Here is a 25,329-nt window from a genome sequence, read left to right as displayed (position 1 = left end):
TTTCACTCATTTGGTTCCCAGAATTCTGTGTTGGGCCACCATTAACCTTTGGGAATAAAAAAAGATATTTGCATTGCAGCGATGCCATACAAAAAGAGAAGCAATGCCCATGGCCATCATAAAAAGAGAAGCCATGCCCATCATATAAAGATAAGCCATGCCCATCATATAAAGATAAGCCATGCCCATCATAAAAAGATAAGCCATGCCCATCATATAAAGAGAAGCCATGCCCATCATAAAAAGAGAAGCCATGCCCATGGCCGTCATATAAAGAGAAGCCATGCCCATGGCCGTCATAAAAAGATAAGCCATGCCCATCATATAAAGATAAGCCATGCCCATCATAAAAAGATAAGCCATGCCCATGGCCGTCATAAAAAGAGAAGCCATGCCCATGGCCGTCATAAAAAGAGAAGCCATGCCCATGGCCGTCATAAAAAGAGAAGCCACGCCCATGGCCGTCATAAAAAGAGAAGCCACGCCCATGGCCGTCATAAAAAGAGAAGCCACGCCCATGGCCGTCATAAAAAGAGAAGCCACGCCCATGGCCGTCATAAAAAGTCACAGGCCGTTAGGCTACTTTTTCAGTCATTTTTCTAAATTAATAAATGTAGATCTAGAGCTGGCCATTACTGTGCCATCGACAAAGCAACGGTCCAACACATGCATGCTGTAATGAATACGATGGGAGACAGACGCTGGTTTCAAGCACAGGGTGCAGCAGATGTTTATTAGGAAAGGACCACAGGAGGAGACAGGCAGCTGGGTCCAGGGACAGGCAGAAGGGAGTCCATACAGGTAACAGTACAGGCAGGGGGAAGGCTAATGACGTAGTCCGGGAGATCAGGCAAGAGGTTGATGACAGGAAATCAGATAGGCAAAAGTACGGACAGGGAATAGACAAAAAACGTTGTTAGTGAGGATGTCCAGAAACTACAATAAACAGGAGGACTAATATTGAAATAAACAGCGCTCCGACTAGAATGTGGACAAATACAAACAATACCTCACAATGATGGGGGTGCAATGAACTGAACTAAATAGTGTGTAAATGACCTACAGGTGTGTGAACAGGTGATCAGAATTCAGGTGATTGGGATCTGGAGAGTGAGCTGCGTTCAGGGGATCTATGTCTTTGAGAGTGTGAGTTGGAAGCAGACGTTACACATGCGTTTGGATGCAGGAATGTCCAACGAGAACGCGCAAGTTTTGCCTCAATTGGCATCATCTAGTTTATAGTCAGGTAGACGCCATCATTGTTACAATAACTAATTTTGAGAAAAGATTTGGTGATATTCTTATGAAAAAAGGAATAGGCTATATTACAAGAATTGGGTTTTGTTTGAGGCTTTTGTAAAAACATGCTTTTGCATTACGTGCCAATTGCGCAACCCCCAAGCAACCCAAAACATGCATTGTGGTTTTGGATGATAGGCTATAATGCAATTCAACACTCGACTGTCAGTGTCAGAAAAATTGGGCAGAATGTTGTTTTGTTGCCTGATTTACAGACGGCTATATTGGCCCGCTAAAACAGGACTAGTAAAGGCCCAGTGAACTACTTTAGTGATTTAAAAAATATAGTTTTTTCAGGGGATGCTGCAGCACCTTCAGCACCCCTACTTCCCGCGGCTATGGATAAGAGGTATTATATCAAGTTATTAGAGGTCATTTAGGCTTTACATAGAAGTAATGCCCATCTGGCCTGCTAAACTTGGCCTGCTATTGATGGTATAAATAAAACTGTGTGAAAGCTGGACTCCCATTAATACACATCTGCACACTGATTGTTGTCACAGCAACACTGTTCCAGTTCGTCATGGTAATGACAGCCTGTCAATAAGCACTGTTTGGGCTTGAGCGCAGTGAGGGGGTGAGACAATGTGAATGCAAATGTCAAATTCAAAACAATGTGAAAACTCCTGGGTGGAGAGAGAGAGAGATTTTAATTATGGTAGTTGATTTTGTATCTTAACTGTGTGTGTGTGTGTGTGTGTGTGTGTGTGTGTGTGTGTGTGTGTGTGTGTGTGTGTGTGTGTGTGTGTGTGTGTGTGTGTGTGTGTGTGTGTGTGTGTGTGTGTGTGTGTGTGTATAAAGGTTAGGAAAAATAGGAAAATAGTATTTTGAATGGGACTGATTTGTGTGTCCCCACAAGATTAGTTATACAAGACTGTTTGTGTGTGTGTGTGTGTGTGTGTGTGTGTGTGTGTGTGTGAGAGAGTGCATATGAATGTGTGTGCTTGGGTATTACTGCTGATAATTACATTTTAAAACACACCTGTTAGTTTCCCCGCATTGGTGCTAAAACATCTGTTAACTCCAGCTAAAATGACCCTGCTATTATCTTTACTCTGATATGATGCTTCCCTCTGCGCAGATACAGATAATGAAAGAACACCACAATGCATAATACACCATGGAGATATTATGTGGCATAATGTGCGCCCCATAACATTTTGGCCATGATGAGAATATGAAATGTTACGGTGGTAAAATGTTAAATACTACTTCATGAGTAAGTATAACTACAAATAAAAATATTAAACACACACTAGCCCCGTACTGTAGCAGTGGAATTAGGAGTGGACACTCTCCAATCTAGAATTCTATGTCAGGGTTTCATTGGGATTAACAGAGATGATAATTTGGTACTTTAGTAGGATTGGGGGAATTACGCTGCTCTGCTGTACACAGACTAGGATTAACACAGATTATAGGGACTAACACAGCTGGTTATTCCCACTGGGGTTCCAGCTAGGGTGGCCCAACCAGTGTGTGGTGGGTTCAGTAATGCTGTCGAACCCGGGATTACTCCAAGTTTATCAATGTGTTGACCTGCAGTTAACCCCTTCTCGACCAACGTTGTCACACACACACACTTGTTATCTAACTGTGTAAGAACGCTCATTCACTCACAGCTAAAGTGTGCAGTGTGCCATAACCTATGGACACCAAGGTCGATATTCCAGCCAGGTCACTCAAGATACAATGTGATATTTGACGTTTGTCCAGGTCCCCAGGATGTCGGGAGATGTATTCAAATCTTGCCTCTAGGGGCAACGGTGAGCGCTATTACCATCAAGTAAACTTACGGCTTGCTAGGGCATTGGGGATGGCAGGTGGGCATAAGCCACAATCTCTGCTCCGAGGGTCGTGTGTTCAATCCCAGTGGTAGGCACACATTTTCTTTTGTTTGTTTGTTTGATTCAATCCTATTCCACACCTTAACCCTTACCTTAACCATTCGGAATCAACGCCTAAACTTAACCGTTGAGTTGTTTCTGTTGTAACCCTATCCAAACCTTAACCTTTACCTTAGACGGATATTTCACTCAAATGACACTGTTTCCACATGCTAAATTTTTTGCATTTGTGGCACAAATCCGATTTAAGTTATGGGACCAATGTTAGCATTTTTCGCACATCATTTCCAAATCATCTGAATGTATCTAAAATGTATTGTGAAGCCCAACAGAGTCATTTCTAGATGATTTGAACATGAAAATGATAATATAGGTCCCATGACTTGAATGGGATTTGTGCCACAGTGCCAGGGAAACTAAACTCAAGCATTAGGGCTGTAACAGTTCACCAAACACCACAGTTTGTACTGTAGATTTGGGGTCACGGTTCAGTTAATTGTGAAAACACATAGTGCAATATGACTGCAAAATCAACATGACTCAGACATTGATGTTTGGTTGCATGTTGATTTTGCAGTCAGATGCACACTTGTGTGACTATTACATTTTAGTCATTTAGCAGACACTCTTATCCAGAGCGACTTACAGTAGTGAATACAAACATTTCATTTTCATTTCATGATTTTTTTTTGTACTGGCACCCCGTGGGAATCGAACCCTCATCCCTGGCGTTGCACACACCATGCTGACGTTGCAAACACCATGCTCTACCAACTGAGCCACAGGGAAGGCCGGACTATCCTGTCTTTAGCACGGTACTTCTCGTCTCCCACTCCCGGGGTAATGTCATGGGCTGTCACTGTTAAGTAGCTCTCTGGAGCTCCATTCATCTGTAGTAAGCGCTACACAGGGTGCAGTGGCCAATTAATTGACAACTTCAGTTTTGGCTTGCTTATATACAGCAAGTACTATCTGTTTGCTGAAATAGGTGCTAGAGGGAAGTTCTTAATGTTGCTCAAGCACTTCCACGACGTGCTCAAACTCCTATTCTCAACCACCAAGAGTGGGCGCATATCCGCGGCAACAAAAAACCTTTCGCTCTTGTCATTTCTTTGGCCCGGTTAGAATCAGCTGCGAAGGGCTGCTTGGATGCAGAGGGGAGACGAGCTTGTGTTGCTGTTTCTTTCTGTTTCCATCTTGCTCCGGTGGTAAGAATACCTGGGTGATTTCGGTGTAAATGTGTCGGTGTTGGCAGCTGCATAGGCTATTCTCGTTGAGCAGTGGCGACATCCTATTAACGTTTTATCCACAACTCTGTCAATCGGCGTTGTAGTGGAAAACCAACATGTTGCCATGGAGGATCCACCTGGTTTATCAACCCACCACTCACCATCGTACAGAACTAGTTCCCGGCTGCGCCTCACAAAAGGACAATTTGAAACGCACCAATTAAGATTAGAATTTGGATTACAAGGTGTGCATAAACTCCAGTTGTCTTAACGGAATAGCATGAAATGTTTTTGCCAGCTCAGATTTACTCAAGAGGCATACAACGCAGCATGGTGTCGTAGAATTACAACATTATGTTAAGTACTCACACTTTCTGTTTTTCTTACAGGCAACATAATAGGGTTCTTAGAACTCTCATGTGTCTGTGTGAAGACGGAGAAGCCTCTGAGATGTAACGTTGACAGTAGATTTATGATGGCTTGGTGATAAGACAACATTCCGTTCCATGATTAGTGTCTGTGTGCCTGTCTGTTGGTGCCAGGGAGACCCAATCTCCAGTTTATTTAAGGAAAGGATTTAGTATTCTAGGTTGTATTAGTATTTTTGTATAAGCAAGCAGTAAATGAACTACAGACAGATATTTGGCGCCATGTAAATCTTGATGTCTGTTGCATGAGAGCACAATGTACCTTTGTATAATTTTCACGTATCTGTTCTTCGTCACAAGGACTCAGGAAGACTATACGAGTTGTAACCTAACCCTGTTTATTTTGGCCTTTAACAAGGAAATAGGTACTCCTATATGCTTCATTTAGAGTTATTAATGTAACTTCAGTTGTTCTACAAAAGTTAGGCTATATGTTTTGATTTTTAATACATTGTAAGGCTGCATGATGAGACTAATGATGATTTGAAAAAAGTAACTTGAAAGGCATGAGCTCTGCTTTGTGTTTTGCGCAGGCTGTACACACTCCAATAGTCTCTCATTCATAATTTGACAAGCACTTGATAATGCCTTACATTTCACGGAGGCATTCCCTTTGTGGCCGTAATGCACCCTAAAAAAATCCATTCCTTTTGCGGCCCGAAGTGCTGCATTGTGCCCTTCTCCCTGAGTGTCCTGCGCAATCCGAAGCGCTTCTCTCTCGCATGGCTCTCCATCATGTGATCTGGCCTTTATCACAAGCTACAAGAGAAGACAGACACATCTGGGACGCAACTGCGCACATTCTTATCCAATTCCGAGGTGCATATTGAAGATATTGGAAGAACTAGTCTATGTCAATCTACTATCCCCCATAGTACAACAGTCAACCTATTCTGTTCTGTTCGAGAAATAAATATTCCAAACATTGTCTGGGACAGTTGTGGGATGCGATAGATCCCAAATTAATACGACCACTTGCATAAACTATTCAGCTATTTCTGCACATTATAATCGCAGCAGTGCGAACAGGGTAGTACGCTATAAGCGCTAATGTTCCATTAGCGGAAAACACCATTATCATAAGTGACCGCAAATGCAGTTATGCATGTAATGCTTTTATTATAAAGGTGCATTTTTATGGTGAAAATGATCTTCCCCAAAATTGAAACGCGTTGCTTATATATGCCAGTTAGGCTCGACTACACCCCTTGTAAAGCGGATTAATGTGCTTTATTTTAAGAAGTTATTTGGCCACTTTAGTTGGTACAAACCTTATGGGAAAATATAGGCCTATGTGCTTGGCTACATGAGGTGTGCGACTATGATTCGAAAAAGTTGGGGGAAAAAGGCATTGTTTCTTATGCTGGGCATCATTCACCAGTGATAGGCTAATATTGTCATCCATCAGACTATTCTTGATTTAATCTTGTCTTTACATGTACTAAATAATATATGTGTGAAATTAGTTTTGATTTAGAATGGACCATTATCATGCACCTGTATCGAAATGGGCAGAGGGAAAAAATACATGTTATCTAGGCACTTTAATAGTGAAGGGAGGACGCTTTTCCCCGTGGTTGATTTTCATGCCAGCCAGGTAGGCTACACTCCTGTTGTAAAGATAAACAAGGAAAGTTGAGAAATAAATATAGTAGGCCTAGCCTATAGAAAGCTTTGTCTTTTTATTAGTGGCCATCACTTTGTTTTCTCCCGCAATGGCGCCTATAGAAATGTTGCGCAACACGAGCTCATTGGCTCTCATGAAGTGTTTTATTCCATTTTTGAATACATTTGCATTGATGTCAGAGTGATTAGAGTGACAATAGAGTGCTGAGAAACAAGCAGTTTGGTAGGCTACTGATGACCATCAGCAGCATCAGAGCTTGGAGAAGGCTAATTACCGTGCCTTCATTACTCGTGACCGCAGGTGTGGCGGTAATACGGTCACCGCTACAGCCCCAGTCCTGCACTCAAAAAACAATAGAGGATCCATTACTACAGGCAGGCCGGAATAAAAACATTTTCATTTTTTAAATTAGATACTTAACTTCTCCAGCCCTCTTCCCCCCTCTCCCTCTTTCTCCCTCTGTAATGTCCTCCATCTATTTTACATTGGAATCTCTACTGCAGTGCAATTAGGGGCAAGGCCTGGGTGCACACACACACAGACATACACACACTGTCGTGGTCTATGTGATCACCAGGATCACGAGGGGAGCTCCTCTTGACCCAGTGATCCCTCTACTCCAGGGGCTCATTAATAACACGCACACAAGCATGGAAAGACGCACACACATACTCATTGTGTGTTTCTGCATAGCCTGCTATAGTGTGTCTGAGAGAGAGAGAGAGAGAGAGAGAGACATATCACAAAAAAACTATACATATCTTGGCCTAAACATCAGCGCCACAGGTAACTTCCACAAGGCTGTGAACGATCTGAGAGACAAGGCAAGAAGGGGCTTCTACGCCATCAAAAATAACATAACATTTGACATACCAATTAGGATCTGGTTAAAATACTTGAATCAGTTATAGAACCCATTGCCCTTTATGGTTGTGAGGTCTGGGGTCCACTCAGCAACCAAGAATTCACAAAATGGGACAAACACCAAACTGACACTGCATGCAGAATTCTGCAAAAATATCCTTAGTGTTAAAAAAAAACACCAAATAATGCATGCAGAACAGAATTAGGCAGATACCGGCTTATTATCAAAATCCAGAAAAGAGACGTTAAATTCTACAAACATCTAAGGAAGCGATTCCCAAATCTTCCATAACAAAGCAGAGATGTGAACCTGGAGAAGAGTCCCCTAAGCAAACTGGTGCTGAGGCTCTGTTCACAAACACACACCGACCCCAGAACCAAATCATTAGACAGAACCAAATCATAAGAAATCAAACAGATAATTACTAGACACATTGGAAAGAATCTACAAAAAAAACAGAGCAAACTAGAATGCTATTTGGCCTTCAACAGAGTACACAGTGGCAGAATACCTGACCACATAAAATGAAGGAAAGCTAGACTATGTACAGACTCAGTGAGCATGGCCTTGCTATTGAGAGATGCTGCCGAAGCCTGTCTTCTCTTGAGAGCCAGGTCTGCCTATGTGCACACTGCCCACAAAATGAGGTGGAAACTGAGCTTCCTAACCTCCTGCTAAATGTATGACCATGTTAGAGACACATCTTTCCTTCAGATTAGACAGACACACAAAGAATATTAAAACAATTCCAATTTTGATAAACTCCCATATTTATTGGTTGAAATACCGGTGTGCTGTCACAGCAGCAAGACATGTGACCTGTTGCCACAAGAAAAGGGCAACCAGTGAAGAACAAACACCATTGTAAATATAATATTTATGTTGATTTCTTTTCCTTTTTGTACTTTAACTATTTGCACATCGTTATAACACTGTACATAGCCATTATATGACATTTGAAATATCTCTATTGCTTTGGAACTTTTGTGAGTGTAATGTTTACTGTTCATTTTATATTGTTTTTTTAACTTTTGTTTCTTATCTATTTCACTTGCTTTGGCAATGTAAACATATGTTTCCCATGGCAATAAAGTCCATTGAATTGAGAAAGAGAGAGAGAGAGAGAGAGAGAGAGAAAAATTACCTTATCCACCACCAATGTTTTACAGTATTGTAAAGGTACTGTATGAGAGAGATATTATTTCTACAAATATCTACAAATGCTGCGATTATGTTTGTGCGTTTCTTTGTGAGTCATGTTGCTCTAACATTGATCACGCACTGAGCATCTCGTTGCTTCTTTCCGGTCTGACTGGCTATAATGTACGCAGCTTTGTTCTCTCAAGAGGAAATCACTCTGTTACTGGCTCTCATTGATTGTCCTAGGGAGCTAGCTAACAGAGCAACATTAGCCTCCTAGCGTGGTCTATCCCTGATCCAGAAAAATAAAAATGATGTGACAGCGATTTCACAGTAACAATAGAAAGTTATATTTTTGTTTACTTGCAATTTATTCCCTATTATTGACAATTATAAGGTTTGAAAAAGTCAGGATCGCTAGCAGAGGTCTTGGGGAGCCTTCCACTTCTAGGTTTGTGTAAACTTCTGACTTCCTTCCTGGTAAGGCCTTGCTGTGGTCTCCTGGTGGCGAGTGGCTGTAGTCCGGACGGCCGCTGTCTTCTGTTCTGTTGGTGCTGAATTTCCGAATTCCTATTCAGACGCTGTCCACTTCAATTGTGCTGAATCACCGCTATTACAGCTTTTTTTTTTTTTACCTCAGCTGTCTACAGTAAACAGTTTGAATATTTGATAACAACAATGAACTATGAGGTTACAGTATATTACTGTATAATAAACTCCATATTATGAGTTATTTTTCTTAACCTCAACTGTTTTCTTGCAGTTCGGCAGATGAGCAGTTTCGCTGGAACACCCAAGGTAGGCTAAACGTCAAATACTTTACTTTTAATAAGCCGTTTTTATTGATAATCACTGTATAATATTTTATTATGCATATTTCCTAAGAATACAACCAGATATCACAGACATGGACATCATCAAATTTGTGTGACATTGAAACAACCCTTTATGGAGGTTGTGTCACGACTGTGACCCAGACTAACATGTTCCCTCTGTTTCCTGTTTCCTGTCCAGCTGATGGCCAGAAGGACATAGAGGATGAGCTGACCACAGGACTGGAGCTGGTCGACTCCTGCATCAGATCCCTGCAGGAGTCTGGAATACTGGACCCTCATCAATACAACACAGGAGAACGTGAGGACAACTCTTATTTTAATATGACAGGGTGTGTTTGTGTGCATGCGTGTGTGTGTGTAACGGTCCCACTCTTTCTTTAGTCTCTTCCTAAATCTTGATATGTTTCCTCTGGTGCAATTTCCCGCTCAGAGCTCATTTAGGGACACAGAAGAAATAACACAATCAAATTTGTAAGACATTTCCATCTCTCTGTCGTCAATGCTACTCCAAAGAGGTTTTGCCATCAGTTTGTATTTACTGAAAAACCATTTCAGAAAAGATATTTTACCAAAGAAACCCAAACCAAACTGTTTAGGCTTACTGATGCACACCCAGACTTTTTCTTCTGATAGAAGGAGAGTGGTTTATAAATGTAGTGTATCTCTCCTAATTGATCTCAAAATGACAGTCATTCCACTGAGAGTCAAGGGGACTATTTAGTTGGAAAGAACGGAACACCCTCGGTTTGGATTTTCCTCTGTCAGTTCAGAAGCAGACAACGTTATATTACACAAAAAGCCCATATACAAAACAGCATATACAGGCTTGTGTGTGTGTGTTTGTGTGTGCGTGCGTGCGTGTGTGCGTGCGTGTGTGACATTCCCCCTCTCGCTGTGAAGCACAAAGTGGCGTTTGTTTAATAATTCATAGGAACGTAGAGTAGGAGAGGAGATGGTTGGAGGAGACGAGAGGAGGAGACGAGAGGAGGTTGCTGTGAAACTCTACTGCAGATAGTTTTAATCCCAGACTACACAGAGACAGATTAACGATAGAACAGTCCTCTCTCTCTTTTTAGCTGAAAACATATTGATGTGTTTGTTGGCATCATTAGGGAGTTCAGGGGGTGAAGGGCTGTTTGGATTCCCAGGCTTACGGCAAAACGAGAGAACATGGAGGGTTTAACTTGTGTAGAGAGGTAGTGCTTCTAAAAAGATGACACGTAAAACAAAACACAGAGAACCAAGTGTACACTCTTAAGCTATATTCAAATACCCATGCTAACATATCATTAGGTAGCTAACACATACCGGTACATACAAGCAACTTCTGTAATGATATGCTATGCGGTTCGTAAGGCTAGCATACCTAACAAATTGTCAGGCAACACAATGTGTAACATAACTTATTTGATAAGTCATAAATGTTTTATTCCATTGCTCAACATTTTCTCAACATTTGTCATAATTTGTTAAATGAATGGATATTTACTTTTTGTACTTACATTTGTTATCCAATCTCGTCTAACCTTTTCTTCAAATCTGAAATTGTTGTGAAGCCACGCCCATTTTCTGAATATTTGCATTATGGGCCCCAAAAGCGCGGAAATACTTCGAATTTTGCCGAATATAGTACGAAATCACTTGGAACATTTGGCATACTAACTATATCCATACTATGACCAATAAGCATACTATATACTCAATTTACGTCATAAATAGTACAGTCAGTGCGGTTAGTATGAGTATTCGAACACAGCTTTAGAAAAAAGGGTTCTTCGGCTGTCCCCATAGGACAGGGATAGGCAATTGCCGGCCCGCAGGCTGCCCCCCTTATGAAGGCCCTTGAATCAATGTATTTTTTTTGTACTCAGTTGAGGTCTTACTGTTGCAAGTTAGAATAGTAGAAGACACAAGGTTCAAGTTTGACATTTGTTTGTGCATCAGCAGTTTCTCTTGTTATGCCAGTTACTGATAGTCATTCAATTAGCCCACGTCAGCAATTTTTTTTTAGATTGGTAAATGAGTCTAGCGGCCAGCTATCTAAACTTGTTATCATGGTTGAATTACCGGCCGCAAAATTTTGTTAGTCAGTCTGACACAGATATCATATTAAAATGGCAAACATTTCTCTGCACCCTATGGAAAAATGTGTAGAATTGCATGAAATTTGTCACATTCATCGTAAGGATGGGACCAAGGCGCAGCGGGAATGTGTATGCTCATCTTCTTTTATTACGAAGAACACAGAAAAACAAAATAACAAACTATGACGAAGACGCTAAACAGTCCTGTAAGGCACACAGCTTACATACGGAACAACTACCCACAAAAACCCATGAAAAAACACCCCTACTAAATAGGACCTTCAATTAGAGGCAACGAGGAACAGCTGCCTCCAATTGAAGGTCAACCCAATAAACTAAACATAGAAATATAAAAGCTAGAACGAACATAGAAATATGCTAACATAGAACATTAACCAAAAAACCCCGAAACACATAAAACAAACACCCCCTGCCACGCCCTGACCAAACTACAATAACAAACAACCCCTTTTACTGGTCAGGACGTGACAAAATTAATTATAAAATTGCTAAATATTCTCTCCGCCCCATTGCAAAATGTGTAGAATTGCACGAAATTACCTCTAAAACAAAAATAAAATAGCTCTACATTGTCAAGAGGGGGGCTGCTAAAAAAGGATTCTCGCAATGTGGTGGGGGGGTCTGCACATGTGGGTACGCAGACCTGCGTGCAACTGCGATCCCTCATGATGAGTTCAGAAATTCTGTGGCCCCCACCCCCCATCAAAGATGCCCATCCCTGCCATAGGAGAACCCTTTTTTGGGTCCAGGTTAAGCCAGGTTAAGCCCTTTTTGGTTCGAGGTAAAACCTTTTTTTGGTTCCAGGTGAAACCCTGTTGGATTTCATGTAGAACCCTATATGTAAAAGGTTCCACATGGAACCCAAAAGGGTTCTACCTCGAACCAAAAGGGTTCTACCTCGAACCAAATAAGGTTTTTCAAAGGGTTTTCCTATGGGGACAGCCGAAGAACCCTTTTAGGTTCTAGATGGCCCCCTTTTTTTGTTGTTGAATATAGTCCTACATTTTTTGTTACAAGGTGGTAGAGATGGTGGCTATAGGCTGTCATTTCCTGTTGAAGGTTATGTAGAGAAATGTAAAAAGCCTATTGTTCTAAGAGCATTTCTGGTGAGTTACACACAAGTTTCAACTAAATGTCAGACAACGACAGAGTGGCTCAGATGAAAACTGTGTTTGTGGTATGGTGTGTGTGTGCTCTGCTGACGCAAACATCAAAGGGAGCGAGAGGGACAATATGAGAGAGAGAGGGGGGGGGGGGTGAGGGAGAGAGATTATTTTCTCTCCAATAGGGAGTAGGAAAAGCCTGTGATTGATATATTTAAGCACAGTGAGATATAGCACACGTCATGGACCTAACTACCATTAAGTAAGCCCAGACCAACCCCGCCCCTTATCCCTGTGTGTGCGCGTGTGCACCTCTGTGTGTGTGTGACAGAGGACAACAGTATTGTTCTCCTCGCTCTGGAGAATGTATGCCTCTTCACCCAGCAGTGCTCCTCTCAAATGTAGTGTGGGTGTGTGTGTTCCCTCTAGTCCCAGTAGAGAGTTGCTCTCTAAGGGAATGTGTTGTGTTGACCCAGAATGCTTAGCGTTCTGATGCTGATGGAGACTGATAGTGTAAACATGCTTAGGTCCAGTGTGTGTGTGTTTAAACATGCCACAGTTGAGAGTGACATCACTCCACACAGCCCAGATCACAAATTAAACAATTCTAGGCAGAGAGACGCCAACGCATAAATGACAGAAGGAAAGACAGAACGCGAGAGAGATAGAGCTGTGATTAAAGATTAAAGAGAGAAATGCATGCTCGCTTACTCTCCTCACACCAATTTCTCACCCATCCCCCTCTTCTCCTCTCTCCCCCTCTTCTCCTCTCCCCTCCTCCGCACCTCTCCTCTCTCCTCTTCTTCTCCCCTCCTCTCATCCGTCACCCTCTTCTCCTATCTCACCCATCCCTCCTTCTCCTCTCCCCTCCTCCGCTCCTCTCCCCTCCTCTGCTCCTCTCCTCTCTCCTCTTCCGCACCTCTCCTCTCTCCTTCTCTGCTTTCCTCTCTCGTCTGCTCCTCTGCTCCTCTCCTCTCTCTTTCTCCGCTCTCCTCTCCTCTCTCCTTCTCCGCTCCTCTCCTCTCTTCTTCTCTGCTCCTATCCTCTCTCCTTCTCTGCTCCTCTCCTCTCTCCTTCTCTGCTCCTCTCTTCTTCTCTGCTCCTTTCCTCTCTCCTTCTCTGCTCCTCTCTTCTCTCCTTCTTTGCTCCTCTCCTCTCTCCTTCTCTGCTCCTCTCCTCTCATCTATCCCCTCCTCTCCTCTCTCCTTCTCTGCTCCTCTCATCTATCCCCTCCTCTCCTCTCTCCTTCTCTGCTCCTCTCATCTCTCCTCCTCTCCTCTGAGGTCACATTCTCTTTTCCTCCTTTCTACCTCCGGAACTCTGCCTTCCACTTTTTCCTACTTTACCCTTATTTCCCTATTTCCCTCATCTTCTCTCCTCCCGCTCCTCCCGCTCCTCCTCCTCTGTAACCCCTTATCCATCCCCTTCTCCCTCTCCTCCTCCCCTGTAACCCCTTATCCAACCCCTCCTCCCTCTCCTCCTCCCCTGTAACCCCTTATCCAACCCCTCCTCCCTCTCCTCCTCCCCTGTAACCCCTTATCCAACCCCTCCTCCCTCTCCTCCTCCCCTGTAACCCCTTATCCAACCCCTCCTCCCTCTCCTCCTCCCCTGTAACCCCTTATCCAACCCCTCCTCCCTCTCCTCCTCCCCTGTAACCCCTTATCCAACCCCTCCTCCCTCTCCTCCTCCCCTGTAACCCCTTATCCAACCCCTCCTCCCTCTCCTCCTCCCCTGTAACCCCTTATCCAACCCCTCCTCCCTCTCCTCCTCCCCTGTAACCCCTTATCCATCCCCTCCTCCCTCTCCTCCTCCCTTGTAAACCATTATCTACCCCCTCCTCCCTCTCTTCCTCCCCATCCTCCCTCTCCCCCTCTCCCTCTCCTGATAAATGATGTATGCTTTTTCTAAATCACTGAGGGCTGAAATGCTGCACTGCCTGTTCTAAATAGCTGCATCTCTCTCCTTCCTTCCCTCCCTCTCCCCAGCTCTTCTTTCCCAGAGTTCTTTGCAGCTCAACTCCACCCCAGAGGCTTCGCTCCAGTACTCCGCCAGCTACCATAGCAACCAGACCCTCGCCCTTAGCGACAGTGCTGCAGCGGCAACCCCACAGCGCAGTGGACAGGTCGGAGGGGCCGTGCACAGCTACAACCAGGTAGGTCACCATGACGATGATGATGAGGAGAAAGATGGGGATATGATAATGATGATGAGGATAATGCTAATGTTTAGCGACTCACAATCTGTTCTTGTAAAGCAGTTGTCGCATTCAAGACAAAGTTACTCTCATATGTTACTGCGATATTTGTTTATATTTTCTTTAGCCGAACACTACTGTCCTGAGCAGTTTTTATTCTGTACCCAGGGATGGAGGAAGGGAGCCAGGCAGGGAGTTCTCTGCCCAGCTCTCCTCTTGACTGGGCGATGTGGCCGCTCTGCCCACTATCTACTGCTTTCACCTTTTCTAATGCTCCTTAGCTTAACCTTATGAAGGGTAAAGTCACGTTCTACAAGTCAAAAGTCTTCAGTTAGCTGCTGGCTCGGAATAAGCTAACGGAGTCGGCTCTAACTTTCTCTCCTCTTTCCCATTCCCCTTTATCTCTTTCTCTCTATTTGTCATGCACACCATCGTGTGTGGGCTATCCTGCTGCTCTACACAGGTCATAGTAGCCTGGGGAGGTGTGTGTGGCTAGTAGAGGTTAGAGGAAAGAGACAGATACATTTAGCACGGTTTATTTGATCTAGGTGGAAGGGAGAGGGGAGCAGTGAAGGTGGACTGTTTAATTGCATGGGGAGATACCAGTTTGGTTTGTTATTTCTCTAATCATGTGTTGAAGGAGGTGAATGGGTGTGAATATCCTCACACTGATCAAGAGGATTCCAATTATCCTCTAGCCTGCAGGAGACATTTATTCCCTATGTTCATTTTTTCACAAGCTAGCTGACAGTACAAAACACACACACACACACACACACACACACACACACACACACACACACACACACACACACACACACACACACACACACACACACACACACACACACACACAGGTGCTCATCTACTCAGACATACACACAACAACACCTGCTATTTGTACCAACTACAAAGCTTTATGAAAGGATACAGCATGCATTGAGAGGGCAAATGTTTTATTTTGCTGTCTGTGTGGTTATGAATAATACATAGGGATACATTTTGAAATAGTAGCTAATTACTAGAGGAAAGTAAATGCAAATGTATGTTTTTCATACAATTTGACATTTGGAGAAACTTAGAAATTTGACATTTGGAGAATTTGTTAAAACCGTGAGATCTTGTCACACATGCACCCTCACACACACACACACACACACACACACACAAACACACACAAACAAAAACAAAAGACTGACAAGAGAGAGGAAGAGGAGCATTGCCTGTCTCTCTCGTCTTCTTTCTTCCTGTTTCAATTGTGCCAATATGAGGGCTTCTGTCCACTTTTACCGTCCTCCACATCACCCAATCCCCCCATCCCTGCCCTGTCCTTCCTCTGTCTCTCTCTATGTCTGGTTGTGTTCCAGTGATGTTTTGCCCTGTCTGTCAGGTTGATTGGGGAGATGTTCTGAGTAGCGCTGGCTGTATAGTCTACTCCAGACCAGGACAGGCTGATTATATAAGGCTACTGCATCACATACAGTAGAGCCTCTTGTACACTACTACTAGCTAGGTATTTATACTACAATGGTACTTCTGCTTCAACAATGCACAGAGATCTAGCACCTATAACACACACTGTGAATCTCTTAAGAAGAGTGGAGCGTAGTGCCTATCTATTTATCTTTCATTTTGCGTGTGCGTGTGCGTGTGTGTGTTTGTGTGTTCGTGTGTGCATGTGTGTGTGTGTGCATGTGTGTGTTCGTGTGTGTGTGTGCGTGTGTGTGTTCGTGTGTGCGTGTGTGTGTGTTTGTGTGTGCGTGTGTGCATGTGTGCGTGTGTGTGTGCATTTGTTTATGTAAGCCACTGTCTCAGATAGCCGTTTTCCTGCAGTGTATTTATACCACTATGGGCCTCCGGATGAATATTTAAGGTATGGAGATGTGTCACCTGGTACAGAGGGATCAGGCTATATCTGCACACTGACATTACAGCGGAGTCTCCCTCAATGCTGAAACCCCAAGACAACCACAGGATTGTTCTGCGTCCCAAATGGCACCTTATTCCCTATATAGTGCATTACTTTTGATCAGAGCACTAGGTCAAAAATAGTTCACTAAATAGGGAATAGGATGCCATTTGGGACTCAGAGTGTTTGGTTGAAGACTTTAGTCTAGTGAACTAATGACTGCAGGTTTTAAACAGCATAATCCATTCCATGTCTGATGAATCAGTTATTCTGGCCTTCTGTTAAGGCCAGGCACCACACCCTAGTAGGGTAAATGTTTCTCCTTAATCATATCACAATCAACTTTTACCAGTTGAATGTGGACACAAAAATAATACTTTTTTTAAAATAAAAATGTTTCTGAAATATTGTATTAATATGATAATTAGGTGATACAGTTGAAGTCGGAAGTTTACATACACTTAGTTTGGAGTCATTAAAACTTGTTTTTCAACCAATCCACAAATATCTTGTTAACAAACTATAGTTTTGCCAAGTCGGGTAGGACATCTACTTTGTGCATGACACAAGTAATTTTTCCAACAATTGTTTACAGACAGATTATTTCACTGTATCACAATTCCAGTGGGTCAGAAGTTTACATACACTAAGTTGACTGGGCCTTTAAACAGCTTGGAAAATTCCAGAAAATGATATCATGGCTTTAGAAGCTTCTGATAAGCTAATTGACATCATTTTAGTCAATTGGAGGTGTACCTGTGGATGTATTTCAAGGCCTACCTTCAAACTCAGTGCCTCTTTGCTTGACATCATAGGAAAATCAAAAGAAATCAGCCAAGACCTCAGAAAAAATATTGTAAACCTCCACAAGTCTGGTTCATCCTTGGGAGCAATTTCCAAACGAATGAAGGTACCACGTTCATCTGTACAAACAATAGTACGCAAGTATAAACACCATGGGACCACGCAGCCTTCATACCGCTCAGGAAGGAGACGCGTTCTGTCTCCTAGAGATGAACGTACTTTGGTGCAAAAAGTGCAAATCAATCCCAGAACAACAGCAAAGGACCTTGTGAAGATGCTGGAGGAAACAGGTACAAAAGTATCTATATCCACAGTAAAACGAGTCCTATATCGACATAACCTGAAAGGCCGCTCAACAAGGAAGAAGCCACTGCTCCAAAACCGCCATAAAAAAGCCAGACAACGGTTTGCAACTGCACATGAGGACAAAGATCGTACTTTTGGAGAAATGTCCTCTGGTCTGATGAAACAAAAATATAACTGTTTGGCCATAATGACCATGGTTCTGTTTGGAGGAAAAAGGGGGACGCTTGCAAGCCGAAGAACACCATCCCAACTGTGAAGCATGGGGGTGGCAGCATTATGTTGTGGGGGTGCTTTGCTGAAGGAGGGACTGGTGCACTTCACAAAATAGATGGCATCATGAGGCAGGAAGATTATGTGGATATATTGAAGCAACATCTCAAGACATCAGTCAGGAAGTTAAAGCTTGGTTGCAAATGCATCTTCCAAATGGACAATGACCCCAAGAATACTTCCAAAGTTGTGGCAAAATGGCTTACGGACAACAAAGTCAAGGTATTGGAGTGGCCATCACAAAGCCCTGACCTCAATCCTGTATAGAATTTGTGGGCAGAACTGAAAAAGCGTGTGCGAGCAAGGAGGCCTACAAACCTGACTCAGTTACACCAGCTCTATCAGGAGGAATGGGCCAAAATTCACCCAACATTGTAGGAAGCTTTTGGAAGGCTATCCAAAACGTTTGACCCAAGTTAAATAATTTAAAGGCAATGCTACCAAATACTAGTTGAGTGTATGTAAACTTCTGACCCACTGGGAATGTGATGAAAGAAATAAAAGCTGAAATAAATCATTCTCTCTACTATTATTCTGACATTTCACAGTCTTACAATTAAGTGGTGATCCTAACTGACCTAAGACAGGGACTTTTTACTAGGATTAAATGTCAGGAATTGTGAAAAAGTGAGTTTAAATGTATTTGGTTAAGGTGTATGCAAACTTCTGACTTCAACTGAATCTCATTATATATGTGCAAATAAATTTTTCTGGACACTGGATGAAGTCAAAAGTTAGAATCAGACTTATACATAGCAGATTGTGGATAAATACTTTTATTCATCTTTCTATCTATAAAATACTAAAGAAAGGTACAAACATTTCATTTTAAAAGAAAATGTCATAAAGAATAGCAATGTGACACCATAACGAGTCTGGGGAATATCTCTAAGGATTACCACACAACATTTGGTGAATGCAGATGCTTCTGAAGCTGAGAGAAATTAGTTGGCGTGTGGGATGAGTCGGACTTTCGGGAAAAGTCAGTTAAAGACAAGTACACTGAATTTAGACTACCAAACGCTTATTTAGACCCAGTCACCATCTCTTCAATATATAGTCCAATTTGTAAAATGTTCTATGAAATTGGCTTTTACATATGTGTTTCAATATCGTGAGATTTGAAATAATGGATGTATCCATTTAAAAGTGGTTACAATTCATGACATTTTGATGAAGGTATGGTAAACTAACGGAAGTATACATTTTCATCAACTTTTTGACATTTTTATTTTAACTTTTTGAAAATACTAATATTAATGGACCAAAATACCCCAAAATCTCAAAATGGATAAGTAGATGCAAAAATGTCATTCTACCCTGTGGTCCCTGGGCTTAATGAGTGACCTGGAACCACAGAGTCACTGTAATCAGTAGACACGCTTTGGCTTATTAGGGAGGGAAAATACATCCTGGAGTCAGGAGCAACCTGAGGAAGGTGTGTGTGTATGTATGTATGTGTGTGTGTGTGTGTGTGTGTGTGTGTGTGTGTGTGTGTGTGTGTGTGTGTGTGTGTGTGTGTGTGTGTGTGTGCACAGTTAAACGGGGGCCTACTGCAAGCGAGCCTCAGTGTGAGTGTGTGTGTATGTGTGTGTGTGTGTGTGTGTGTGTGTGTGTGTGTGTGTGTGTGTGTGTGTGTGTGTGTGTGTGTGTGGTTCACCTTTAGAGACATATTCATGGTGACTGTCATTAGCATAAGGGGAAGGAGCTCAGAGGAGTAGAAACATATGCTGTGCTCCTGTCTCTGAGGATCTAGAGGAATACATGAGATAACTCTGTCTGTTGTGTTGGGATAGGATAAGCTGCCTCACTGTGACTTGGTGAAAAATGCATGATCTGATTGTGGATTCCAACTGGACCGAATATCATCTGTGGCAGTGTTATAGGTTCTAACTTTTAGAAATGTCTATCTGTTACCTTAAGAAGATGTAGAGAGAAGTGATGTGGTGATAAGGTAGAATAGTAATTTCCTGTCTTTTACAACCCCCCCTTCTCCCTCTCCCTCTCCCTCTCTGTCCACTGCTCTCTCTCTCTCTCACTCTCTCTCTCTCACACTCTCTCTCTCACTCTCTCTCTGTCTGTCTCCCTCTGTCTCTTTACTCCCCCCTCTCTGTCTCTTCTTTCCCCTCTCTCCTCTATCACTCTCTTTAATCTCTCTCTCTTTACGCTCTCTCTTTCTCCCTCCAGGTGACATCTAGTCGTGCGGCCCAGCAGCAGCAGGCAGGGGGAGGGGGAGGTAGTGGAGGAGACTCCTTCTCTCAGAGCCATGGCAGTGCCTTTCATCTGCCTGATGCACAGCTTCCCACAATCGGTATGCTGTATATCTGCATTATATACATACAATATACCTACAATACCAGTACACATCTACATTATATAAATACAATATACTGTATACATAACATTGTATAGACAGAATTTAGAGAGAGAGATAATGTCCTTAAAGAGACCAGGAACCACACATGCCATCCAATCTTTTTAGCTTTTGTTAGAAATGATTGTATTATAATACAGTACATACCATTATACATAAAGAGAAATGAGACAGAGATAATACCATTAAAGGTACTACACATGGCATCCAATCCTTTCAGCTTCGGTTAGAAATTGCCCTTAGCCACAGATCTAGCAACAGCTTAGGGAAAGTGCTAAACTGGTGTTAGATCAGCATCTAGAGGACTAACATTCTTCAACCTTGTTATAACCCCTGTTCCATCTGATCCCAGGTCACTACTACTCCAGTTCCACCCTGCCTGCCCAGCGTGTGAGTTCCCCTCTGACCGGAGGTGGAGGTGGAGGTGGAGGGTCTGGTTCTCCCAGCAAGCTGCAGCGCCTGGGCTCAGCCTCAGACACACTAGGCTACGCTACCACCCAGCGCCTACCTTCCTCCTCCTCATCCTCACCCAACAAACAGTCCCCAGCCAACCGACTCGCCAAGTCCTACAGGTAGGGCCATTTCATTGGTTGGTTTGGAAGAAGAACGAGGTTAAACCTACAATTGAAAACATTTAAAATGATCACCATAACCAAACAAGTTGTTATGCTTACAGCACCACTGGTGCCGTGACAACAACAGGGTCTCCGCTGAGGGTGGGCTCTCCACCCAACTCCATAGCAACAGTTGCTGCGGGAGGGGCTAGCGCTTCATCATCCCCACTACACCTGGTGTGTATTGAAACACAGATATTCAATGCATAGTACTGCACATTATTCTTAAGCAACATTCTCTAGAATAAAGATAATCATGTCTGTTCTACACAATGTGTTTCTATGTGAATCCCTAGATGAGTTCGGGCATAGGGAGCTACGCTACTCTGTCTCCTAAAAGACTGGCTGCTCACCACGCCTCCGACCAGTACAAGATATCCCATGAGCTCTATGCTACCGCTACGCTACAGAGGCCTGGCAGTCTGGCAGGTAAGACGTACACACAAAAATGCGCGCACGACGCGCCTCTCAAAGTGAATCCCTCCATGTATGCATTGCAAACACTGAATACTTTTCCTTTGCTGTTATTTACTCTTCTGTATAGAGTTAAGTGAGTCCTTGGCCTAGAGTTGGTCTTTACCTTGTTATGTGGTCTGACTGTAGTCCTCGGTGTAAGTGAGTTGTTGACTGTTATCTTTGAGTTTCGAGTTACTCAGTGGTAATAACTGTCTGTCAGGTTACTAACATCTTTTCTCTTATTGATCCCAATAACAGACCTGTGGCTCTGCAGTAATGAGTGGTTGTGCTCTGCAGTGTGTGTGTGTGTGTGTGTGTGTGTGTGTGTAAGTGTGTTGGTGTGTGTGTTGAATAAGCTGTGTGTTTGTTGAATGTCATCTGAAGGTTCAGTGCTTCTGAAGACTGCAATCAGCCTCTTATACAGCTGAGTCGTGATGCTTCAAGGGCTTTTTGTGTGGAGAGAGAATAGAACACAGGCCTGGGTTGTGCTCTATATTACACTTAGAGAGAGTTTTGGAGACATTACTGTATACAAATACTGAAAGATGGCCTTAGCTAGTGTCAGGTCCTTCAAAATTCCATCAATTCTAAAGATTAAATTCAATTGTTTTCTAAGAATTAAGAAGTGCTACTTCTTCCTTAGAAACAAGACAGGAGGTTGAAGATCGTTGACAGTGTACATTTGAAACACTGCTAGCTATAACATGAATGCAACACTGAATGTTTTGGCTGTGTTATGCTAGCTACTTGTTTAATAATAATCACGTATTTATTTATCTTTGACATTGAGCACAAACATCAAAGTGAAATCATGAATGACTTTGTTATAGAATTAGTTAAATCCTCAAGAGTAACAGGCTAAAGCAATACTTAGTAGTGGTGTTGCATTGTGGTTTTATGATCATATTGATATAATACTTTATAATAATATAGTCCATGTATCATTTTTAGCACACAAACAGGAGGTTAAGAGCTGAACACAGGCAGCAGGGGACTTGGGCTGGTTTTGCATATTCCTTTTATTTTCTTTAATCATTCTAACATTTTAATGACTGTATCAAATTTCAAGTTTCATAGTGTCATGGGGGGCCAGCTCCCTCCCTCTCTCTCTCATCCCTCCATCCTAACAGTTGAGCACTTTGATTTGGGGAGCCTGAGCAGTGACTCAGTAAGTCTCCATGAGACATCAAAGAAGGGAGGGAAGAGAGCCGGAGAGGAGAGGAGGATGACAAGGATGAGACAGGCGACGGAGTGTGTCCATCATTCTAATTAGTGCTCCTCTTTTCTTGGTTCCCTCCATCTTTTTTTCCTCTCTGTCCATATTCAAACCCTCATTTTGGTCAATAACCATCCATAGTGTTAAAGGGAGACAGCTTCCTTCTCTTCATTATTACTACTCTAGATCAAATCACATGTTATTTGTCACGCGCTCCGAATACAACAGGTGTAGACCTTTCAGTGAAACGCTTACTTACAAGCCCTTAACCAACAATGCAGTTTTTAGAAAATAAAGTTTAGAAAATATTTAGTAAATAAACTAAAGTAAAAAAAAAAGTAACACAATAAAACAAGAATAACGAGGCTATATACATTTGTACAGGTACTGAGTCAATGTGCAGGGGTACAGGTTAGTCGAGGTAATTTGTACATACAGGTAGGGGTAAGGTGACTATGCAAGTAGCAGTAGTGTAAAAACAAAGGGGGTGGGGGAGTGTAAATGCAAATAGTCAGGGTGGTCATTTGATTAATTGTTCAGCAGTCTTATGGCTTGGGGGTAGAAGTTGTTAATGAGCCTTTTGGACCTAGACTTGGTGCTTCGGTACCACTTGCCGTGTGGTAGCAGAGAAAACAGTCTATGACTTGGGTGACTGGAGTTTTTGACATTTTTTGGGGCCTCTGACACTGCCTAGTATATAGGTCCTGGATGGCAGGAAGCTTGGCCCCAGTGATGTACTGGGCCGTACGCGCTACCCTCTGTAGCGCCTTACGGTCAGATGCCGAGCAGTTGCCATACCAGGCAGTGATGCAACCGGTCAGGATGCTCTCGATGGTGCAGCTGTAGAACTTTTTGAGTGTCTGATGACCCATGCCAAATATTTTATTTTATTATTAGCTTTCTCTGTCTCGATCTAGGTCTCTGTCTCTCTCTGTCTCTGTCTCTCTGTCTCTCTCTGTCTCTGTCTCTTGCTCTTTCACTCCCCTCTCCCCCTTCCTTCTTCCTCCCAGGGAGGCCCTGCCATACATTTGTTATGCAGTGTAATGAACAAGCACTCAGTGAGGAAAAGTCAGAGGTGTCTGTGTTCGGGAATCCTGCCAAAAAAGTGGGAAACGTGCGCACGCACACACACACACACACACACACACACACACACACACACACACACACACACACACACACACACACACACACACACACACACAAAGGACTGAGGAAAATGCATTTTGAATCTTATTATTTTATGGCTGATGCTAGACAATATGCTCTATAGAGATTACATAACAACTCTGTCCTCCCTACACAGTAGCTTGGTAAAATACCCTCTACCACAGCACAATAGAAAGTACCAGTCAAAAGTTTGGACATACCTACTCATTCAAGGGTTTTTCATTATTTTTACTGTTTTCTACATTGTAGAATAATAGTGAAGATATCAAAACTATGAAATAACACATGGAATCATGTAGTAACCAAAAAAGTGTTAAACAAATCAAAATATATTGTATATTTTAGATTCTTCAAAGTAGCCACCCTTTGCCTTGATGACAGCTTTGCACACGCTTGACATTCTCTCAACCAGCTTCACCTGGAATGTTTTTCCAACAGTCTTGAAGGAGTTCCCACATATGCTGAACACTTGTTGGCTGCTTTTCCTTCACTCTGCGGTCCAACTCATCCCACACCATCTCAATTTGGTTGAGGTTGGGTGATTGTGGAGGCCAGGTCATCTGATGCAGCACTTCATCACTCTCCTTCTTGGTCAAATAGCCCTTACACAGCCTGGAGGTGTGTTGGGTCATTGTCCTGTTGATAAACAAATCATAGTCCCACTAAGCGCAAACCAGATGGGATGGCTTATCGCTGCAGAATGCTGTGGTAGCCAAGCTGGTTAAGTGTGCCTTGAATTCTAAATAATTCACTGACGGTGTCACCAGCAAAGCACCCCCACACCATCACTCCTCCACGCTTCACGGTGGGAATTACACATGGAGAGATCATCCGTTCACCTACTCTGCATCTCACAAAGAAACTGCGTTTGGAACCAAAAATCTCAAATTTGGACTCATCAGACCAAAAGACAGACTTCCACCGATCTAATATCCTTTGTTCGTGTTTCTTGGCTCAAGCAAGTCTCTTCTTATTATTGGTGTCCTTCAGTAGAGGGTTCCTTACAGCAATTTGACCATGAAGTCCTGATTCACACAGTCTCCTCTGAACAGTTGAGGTTGAGATGTGTCTGATACTTGAATTGTGAAGCATTTATTTGAGCTGCAATCTGAGTGCAGTTAACTCCAATCAACTTATTCTCTGCAGCAGAGGTAACTCTGGGTCTTCCTTTCCTGTGGCGGTCGTCATGAGAGACAGTTTCATCACAGCGCTTGATGGTTTTTGCGACTGCTCTTGAAGAAACTTTCAAAGTTCTTGACATTTTCCGGATTGACTGACCTTCATGTCTTAAAGTAATGATGGACTGCTGTTTCTCTTTGCTTATTTGAGCTGTTCTTGCAGTAATATGGACTTGGTCTTTTACCAAATAAGGCTATCTTCTGTATACCACCCCTACTTTGTCACAACACAACTGATTGGCTCAAACACATTATGAAGGAAATAAATTCCACAAATTAACTTTTAACAAGGCACACCTGTTAATTGAAATGCATTCCAGGTGACTACCTCATGAAGCTGTGATCCAAGATGGCGTAGC

The 25,329-nt window shown here is 42.8% G+C and overlaps 1 protein-coding gene across 2 annotated transcripts in view; it reads left to right on the top strand.

Annotated features, from left to right (window-relative positions):
- LOC106578422 (catenin delta-2) overlaps positions 1-25,329 on the top strand; it is a 462,724-nt gene that overhangs the window by 183,007 nt on the left and 254,388 nt on the right. For both annotated transcript variants that reach the window (XM_014157181.2, XM_014157182.2), the window contains exons 4-10: positions 9,199-9,233; positions 9,450-9,569; positions 14,465-14,631; positions 20,150-20,273; positions 20,689-20,908; positions 21,013-21,127; positions 21,247-21,379. In XM_014157181.2, the coding sequence (XP_014012656.2) occupies positions 9,199-9,233; positions 9,450-9,569; positions 14,465-14,631; positions 20,150-20,273; positions 20,689-20,908; positions 21,013-21,127; positions 21,247-21,379 (914 nt within the window). The remainder of the gene's footprint in view (positions 1-9,198; positions 9,234-9,449; positions 9,570-14,464; positions 14,632-20,149; positions 20,274-20,688; positions 20,909-21,012; positions 21,128-21,246; positions 21,380-25,329) is intronic.

Source organism: Salmo salar, chromosome ssa19 (assembly GCF_905237065.1).
Source record: "Salmo salar chromosome ssa19, Ssal_v3.1, whole genome shotgun sequence".
Classification (NCBI taxonomy): Eukaryota; Metazoa; Chordata; class Actinopteri; order Salmoniformes; family Salmonidae; genus Salmo; species Salmo salar.
This window is presented reverse-complemented; position numbering and strand designations above follow the sequence as displayed.